Genomic DNA, 8,520 nt, shown 5'->3' on the forward strand with positions numbered 1-8,520 from the left:
CTAGCTTAGCACAAAGACTGGAGGTAAACGGCTCCAGCTAGCATTATTTTGTCACTTATTGGGAGCAGTATGCTAGCTGGAGCCGCTTACCTCCAGTCTTTGTGCTAAGCTAGGCTAGCGGTGGGTGCGTCAGACAGAGTTACAGCACTCACGGAGATGAGAAGGGTATGTATGGACTTATCTAACTCTGGGGGATACAGTGAAGAAGCTAAAGTCCCAAAAAGTCGGCGTGTTCCTTTAAGCTTTTTTTTTGTTGCATTTCTTCAAACATGTTTTGCTTGAATACCTTCAATTTTCTTGACTTTAAAATTAAGGATAAATCAAACATAAACTTGTCCATTCTTTGAAGCAAGCTTTTATTGGAAAATCAGCAAAACCTGCTTTCTAGCAGGCTAACTATTCCAAGTTTATGCCACCTGATCCTGAAACTTGTCCAACTGCCCAAGAAAGCGTGATTTGAAGGAGACTCCAGCTGATTTGTCTGTGTCTCTGTAGACGGAGGGTTTTACGGATCTCCTCTGGGATGGAGGAGATGGGAACGCTGCACTGGGATCTGGTCCTCTGTCTGCTGTTGGCCTGGGTTATGTGTTATTTCTGCATCTGGAAAGGAGTCAAATCCACCGGCAAGGTACATGTGCAAAAAACCTGTTGGTTTCTTTCAAGTTTTGCCCCATCAGTTCATTAAAATTATAAAGCAGACTTTGAAAATAATGTGCCTTTATGTTTTGCTGTCCCCCAACAGGTGGTGTACTTCACTGCGACCTTCCCGTATGCGATGCTGCTGATTTTACTGATCAGAGGAGTCACGCTGCCAGGAGCGTCCCGTGGGATCCAGTTCTACCTTTATCCCGACCTGGGAAGGTTAGCGGACCCGCAGGTATCGCAGCTTTTCATCTTTATTACTGCAATTCTGACATGTAAATTCTACTTGTCATGACTAGAAAGGAACTGTTTGACCTCGTTCAGACATTATACTTACATTACCATTATTTAATACTTTTGTTATTGTAATATTTAATTATATATATGAAGACTTAAGATGCAAAAGCCTCTAAGTGCCATCTGAAATGATCATTTTTATCAAGCTTGTATGTTTATGTTCACTTATTTCACTTTAATGGCAATGAAAATTACCTATTAATTGTCATTAAAGTGAAATTACTGAACTTAAATATACAAGCTTGTGGAGAACAGGCTCTGCATATTTAGATACATTTAATTATTTGATATTATTTTATTATAATTTTTAATATAATTAAAATTTTAAGTGCCCCATTGTGCTTTTCCGAATATTACCTTACATGTAGTGTGTAATCTAGCTGTTCGTGAATATAAAAGGTCCTACAAAACACAAAAACATATAAAAGTGAATATGTATAGTTATAAAGATCAAATTCGACTTGTCAGTAATTCCAGTCTCACTTACTTTTACTTTCCTACGTAACAAAGTAACACATTTGTATAATGCCAGACTCTGATCTTCATTGGCTGGTGGTGAACAGCGTCTGCTTTGCCCCTCAAACACTGTAGTTTTAGCTGAGACTGGAAGGGTTTGGTTCATGTTGTTCATGTCGAGAAGACGCTATTTTCTGCGAATCCACTTTGATGCACTTCAAAAGGATGAGACTCGTGCTGGAATTGGTACGGAAAAACCTACGCCATCATTACTGTTCGTATCACTGAAATTTAGATATGGTTTTAGGCATTTTGATTCCGAGACATGCTGTAAGTAATTGACCAATCACAACAGACTGGACCATCTAACCAATCAGAGCAGAGTAGACCAATCGCAACAGACTGGGTCATCTGACCAATCAGAGCAGAGCAGACCAATCACAACAGACTGTGCCATCTTACCAATCAGAGCAGAGCAAGCTCTCGGAAAGGAGGGGTTTAGAGAGACTGAATCTTCTAACGAAGCGTTTCAGACTCTTGAAATGAGCTGATGCTGCAATGTATATAATGAGAATATTAAAGAGTTTGTTGACCTTGGATGCAGGTGAACCTATTACAGGAGATCCAAAACTAAATTATGAACCTTTAAAACAGCGTAACAGAGGCACTTTAATTAATTTCATCACTTGCAAAATGACAGTGCAGACCAAAAGTTTAGGTTTGAAAAATCGTATTTGTGTTCAATGGGAATATTGAGTCCACAAGTGTGTTTTGTAATTCTGCAAGCGCATTGTTTTCTCTTAAACACTCAGTGTCTCGAGTCGAAAGGTCACGTGATTTGTCTACCCAGGTGCTAGTTGTGGCCCGGGGCAGGACGCCCAGCAGGGGAACGTTGTTTTCTGTCCTTCTTTGATTGCGTCCATCTGTGCGTTTGACCTTTGATCCGATTTTCTCATCTGCGTCACAAGAAGACCCCCAAACCCACGTGATATCTGAGAACAGGCCATGACACGGCCACCCAGATGTATCCCAGCATTCCTTAACGTCGGAAAGAACCGCTTAAAACCTCTTCTGGAAAATCTATGTATAGCGACACGAGCATTTTTGGTTGGATTTGAGAGATAGCATTGGTTGAGTTGACGTCGTTTCAACTTAGAGGCATAAAAATGTGGCTAATTAAAGACAATTTTATACCCATAGCTGTTTTGACATCTTTTGGCTTTAAATGTATACAAATGAGGCCAAAGTTGGTTGATTGGCGATCTAAGACTTCTAAAACTTGGTTAAAATTGTTTAAATGTGGCATTCATAAGCCATTTTAATTCTGTAAAGTGTTATAGGATATTCAGCAAGATTTAATTTTGTCTTCAGCCTCAGATGGAAAAGAATTAAAACCTCTTTTTGGTCGATACGAGCATGTTTGGCTGCATTTCAGAAACATTTTTTGCTCTTAGATGTTTAAAAACGAGGATAATGTATAAAAACCTTCAGCTAGAAAGGAAAACGGTTGTACAAAGTTGGTCAAATCAGTGATCTAAGGCTCAAAAACTTGAGCATAATGGATCATACACTTTAAAATCAGCATGAATCGACATTCATAACCCATTTTAATTCTGCAAGAGTTGGATTTGAGAGATACCCATGGCTGTTTAGACATATTTTGGCTTTAAATGTATACAAATGAGGCCAACGTTAATGAAATCTTCAGTTAGAAAAGTAAACGGTTGGACAAAGTTGGTTAATTGGCGATTTAAGGCTTCTAAAACTTAAGTATCATGGCTCAAATTGTTTAAAACTGGCATTCATAATGTATTTTAATTCTGTAAAGTGTTATAGGATATTCAAAAAGATTTCATGTTGAAATAGACATCGACCGATATTGACTTTTTTATAACCGATAACGATTGTGATTATTTGCATGTTTATATGCCCGATAACCGATATACAGAACCGATATATATATTATTGCTGTTTTTGACAGATTTAACAGCACTGAACTGAACAAAACTGTTCTAACTCTTATTTTCTATACTGTAATTTCACTGCCTCCTTGCATTCATAACAAAACACATTTATATCAATAAATAATGGAGTTTGAAAGAGTGCAAATTAAAAATAAAGTCACTAAGATGTCTCTTAAATAAAAGATTAATTGGAGCAGGACTTGACGGATTATCACCATTTATCGATGAATCCGATAAAACAAAACCGATACTCGATTAAGAAAAAATGCTCAAACATCAGGGAAAATATCGGTAAAACCGATTATCGGTCAGTCTAATTATAAAACTATTTTGGCCAATACTGACATGTTTGGTTGGATTTGAGACATAAACCATTGACTTTTTTTGGTCGTAGATGTATAACAATTCAACAAATTCTTGTGGGTTTACATGAACTTGGCTATAAATGGGTCAGATTCTTTAAAATCAACATGAATCGACATTCATAACCCATTCATAATTCTGTAAATGTTGGATTTGCTTTTGTTCTTAGATATACAAATGAGGCCAAAATCAATGAAACCTTCAACCAGAAATATAAACAGTTTGTCAAATCGGTAATCTATGTCTTTAAAAACTTGAGCATCAGATTGTTTACAAAGTGGCATTTATAAGCCATTTTAATTCTGTAAAATGTTATAGGATAGATTTGTTGACTTCAGCCTCAAATAAAAATGCATAATAAACATCTTTTTGGTCAATACTGACATGTTTGGTTGGATTTTGACATAAACCATTGACTTTTTTTGGGCGTAGATGTATAAAAATTCAACAAATTCTTGTGAGTTTACATGAACTTGGCTATAATGGGTCAGATTCTTTAAAATCAACATGAATCGAAATTCATAACCCATTCATAATTCTGTAAAATGTTATAGGATAGATTTGTTGACTTCAGCCTCAAATAAAAATGCATAATAAACATCTTTTTGGTCAATTCTGACATGTTTAGTTGGATTTTGAGAGATAACCGTTGCTGTTTTTGGTCTTAGATGTGTAAAATGAGTCCAGTTCAACAAAATCTTGTGGGTTTATGTGAACAATTAGTCAAATCGGTGATCTGTGGCTCCAAAGACTTGGCCATCATGGGGTCAGATCCTTTAAAATCAACATGGATTGACATTAATAACATATTTTAATTCTGTAAAGGTTGGAATTGTGAGAGAGCCATTGGGCTGATGAAGTTAGTCAGAAATTCTTGAAGGGTTGTGTGTCACTTGGACATCAGTGGTGTTTTCAGCACACTTCTGGTGTGATACATGTGAGGTTTTAAAGGGAGTGTGAGGAATTTTCCCTGTGGAAAAACACCAGTTCTGTAGCCAGGAGCACATGAAGAAGCAACTAAGTGATTAGATGCACGATTTTCACCTGAGATTACACCAGTCTTGTACAGTACATGTGTCACGTTGTGCATCTCACATCGCCCGTGGCGGCACGTGAACGAATGAAGTTACGAATAACAGAAAGCACTGGGATTGATGTCAGAGTGTTTGATTGACGAGCTAATTGCAAAACTACCGTCAGCATGTTTTTCCCAGATCATGTCTACACTCGTTTCAGGACTTTAAGATTAATATACAATAGGTTACACAAGCTCCAGGAATCCTACAACAGCTCTAGTCTTTCAGCTTGTCCATTCAAGCTTATTACCTGAAGCCAAATTAGTCAAACTGCTAATCATGTCTCACACACACACACACACACACACACACACACACACACACACACACACACACACATATATATATTCGAAATCTCATTTTACATAAAATATATATATTTTATATAATACCTGCAATTAAATATTTTATTTATTTGAATTTTTATTTTATTTTATATATAATAAAAAAATATTTTATTTTATTTTTATATTATATTATATTATATTATATATTTTTTTATATATATATAGTTATAATTTTATATAAAATATTGTTTTTATTATAAAACCCCAAATAAAATATTAAATAAAATGAAATTAATAAAAATGTTAATTGTATATGTATATAATTTAAATTATGTATAATGTTTTATTAATTATATAATGCAAAATTGGCAAGTATACTAGACTTATATATTTATACTTTATATTTTATATAAAAAATCTATATGTTATATAATACCCAAAATGTAATAATAATAGTTCAAAACTACACATTAGACCCAAAGTGCTGAACATAATATAAATAAAACAAATGAAAAAAATTAAAATAATTAACAATCATGAGAATCCAGAAAGCTAGAGAGCACAATAAGAGAATAAGAGATGGATGCCTAACAAATAATAAGGACATTTATTTTCTCTATTTATGTGTCTGTTCATCAGTATATATTAAAGTTGCTTTAAAAAGCATCTGTGTTTGTGTTTTGAGGTGTGGATGGACGCCGGCACGCAGATCTTCTTCTCGTACGCGATCTGTCTGGGTTGCCTGACCGCGCTCGGAAGCTACAACAAATACAACAACAACTGCTACAGGTGAGGACACACGACACACACATTACGAGCTCTCATTTCTGTTCATTATCTATTCAACATCAGTACTAGATACCACATGATGTGTTTCTTTTACTATAGTCACAACAAAACACTTCAAACCTCACATTTAGTTGTAAACTATGATATTGATTCACTGTAATAGAACTGACTCATTAGAATCATTTGATTCCAAATTCTAAATTAGAGTCGATTCTAGGTTCCAAACCCAAGATAGATAATATAGATATTATATGTGACCCAGGGTCGGGTTGCACCAGCCGTTCATAAGTTCTTTCTTAAATAAGTCCACACTAGAGGCTTAGTAACTACTAGCTAGTTTGTAACTAACTCTGTACTTTATTCCGTTGTACCATTTGTTCGTAAGGCAGAACGTAGCTAGTAAGTCGTAAGCTCTCCGTAAAGTAATGCGTAGTCGCATAATATGACGTTTAGCCTGGATGATCCAATAGCAGCCTTCAAATACGTGAGCAGATGTTGTGTTGAAATGCCGTGAATTTCAGTTTATCCTTCATTCTTTTGCCTCACGTTACTAACGGTAAAAATAAGTTTCCATTAAATACGATACTTGATCATGAATAGCATAAGTGTTTTTATATGTAGGCCTAAATAACATTCAGAAACTGGATTTGAAATTAAATAAATAAGGATCAATAAATAAATATTGATACAAAAAGCATAAGAAATTACGTTTATTGATTATGACTGATATTTGACATGCACAATATGGGCCGATGCACGCGCCGGCGCGCTGTTTAGGACGGGTTCGTGTTAAAGAGCCGCTAACAAAGTAATCTCTTCACATAATGTTCTCTCTCTTAAAATGTAAGCGAGTGTAAATGTCAGCATTATCATATATGTCTAAAGAATTGAAGTCTGTCCGGTAAAAGAAGAGCTTATTGATGCAGGTCAGTCTGTCTGATATTTTATTCCAATCACTACCCATGATCGGAGGCTGCCGTAAATATTTAGTTTATACGTGGAGTTACACTTCAACTAAGTTTAATGGTGCAACGCAAAAATATTTAGAAGTGCGTAAGTCGTAACTTAGTGTCCATTTACGTCAAAACAAAAAATGTACGTCAAAACTTACGCACAGCTGGTGCAACCGGCCCGCCCACAAAACCAGTCACGAGTTGCACGGGTATATTTGTGGCAATAGCCAACAATACAGTGTATGAGTCAAAATTATCGATTTTTCTTTTATGCCAAAAATCATTAGGATATTAAAGGGGTGGTTGAGTGTGATTTCACTTTTCTAGCTTTAGTTAGTGTGTAATGTTGCTGTTTGAGCATAAACAACATCTGCAAAGTTACAACGCTCAAAGTTCAAAGCAAAGGGAGATATTTGCTTTTAAAGAAAAGGACTACAACAAACGGCTGGTTGGGACTACACGACATTCCTCTCGGGTTAGTGACATCACTAACCCTAGAATTTACATAAACCCCGCCCCCGGGAACACGCAGTCCATGTTGAGAAGAGGAAAAGTTGTTGTATAAGAGTACATTTGTGAGTCAGCTCAAACTTTAGCATCCATCTTTTCACATGCAATAGAAAGTCACTCTGTGTGCATCTCACAACAGTTCATATATGAGCAATTTATAGATTTATCATGACAGAATATCCTAATTGAAGATAGTTAACTCCACATCAGCAAAATAAATTCATCAACTAACCATTCAGAGACGTCCTGTTGCATTCTACATGTTGTCACTTCTTCTTGAGTCTCTCCATCCTTATCTGACTCCGTTTAACATTAAAGGCAGAACAGTTTATGTCATTTTAGTGTGTCTGCTTGAGGTAACAGCATCTGCTAACACACATGAGCTCTTGAAACCCCGCCCTCTGCAGCAGCTCATTTGCATTTAAAGGGCCAGGCACAAAACGGTGCGTTTTTGCAAACCCTCAAAAAGTGACAACTTTAACTTGCTATATAAAAATATCTGTGGGGTATTTTGCACTAAAACTTCACACACACACTCTGGGGACATCATAGATATATTTTACATCTTGTGAAAAGGGCATTATACCACCCCTTTAAGTAAAGATCATGTTCCATGAAGATATTTTGTAAATTTTCTACCGTAAATATATAAAACATTTATGTTTGTGAGTGAATGCAGCACAATCGTGAAGATAAATGTACAACTTTAAAGGAGATTTTCTGAATGTTTCCATTTTTTTGCATCCTCTGATTCCAGATGTTCAATAGTTGTATCTCGACCAAATATTGTCCTATCCTAACAAACCATACGTCAATGGAAAGCTTATTTATTCAGCTTTCATGTGATGTATAAATCTCAATTTCAAAAAATGACTGGTTTTGTGGTCCAGGGTCACATATAGCAATTCTGTGAATCTATACAATCTTTACATTACGTACATAGAGAACAGATGATAGAGAGTGGGTGATAGTGTGCGATAGTGCCGACTGCCGAATGTTTTTCTCGTTTGCGTCTCGTAGCTCGGCCTGATCTCAGACTGCAAGTAATATAACAGTCCTAAACTTGAGAAATGTGCAGCGCTGCGATTCATCACGTCCATGTGGTTTCACTCTTTGAAATCTGATCACTTTAAATTGCTTTAATACTTGCAGACAGTTTTTCATAACACACGATGTTTTGTGT

General features: G+C 36.0%; 1 protein-coding gene across 1 annotated transcript in view; it reads left to right on the plus strand.

The window, feature by feature from the left end:
- slc6a13 (solute carrier family 6 member 13) overlaps positions 1–8,520 on the plus strand; it is a 29,332-nt gene that overhangs the window by 11,866 nt on the left and 8,946 nt on the right. Inside the window, exons 6-8 of the mRNA XM_082160671.1 lie at positions 496–628; positions 743–877; positions 5,771–5,874. Of these exons, the coding sequence (XP_082016797.1) occupies positions 496–628; positions 743–877; positions 5,771–5,874 (372 nt within the window). The remainder of the gene's footprint in view (positions 1–495; positions 629–742; positions 878–5,770; positions 5,875–8,520) is intronic.

Source organism: Leuciscus leuciscus, assembly GCF_965113295.1.
Source record: "Leuciscus leuciscus genome assembly, chromosome: 25".
Taxonomy (NCBI): Eukaryota; Metazoa; Chordata; class Actinopteri; order Cypriniformes; family Leuciscidae; genus Leuciscus; species Leuciscus leuciscus.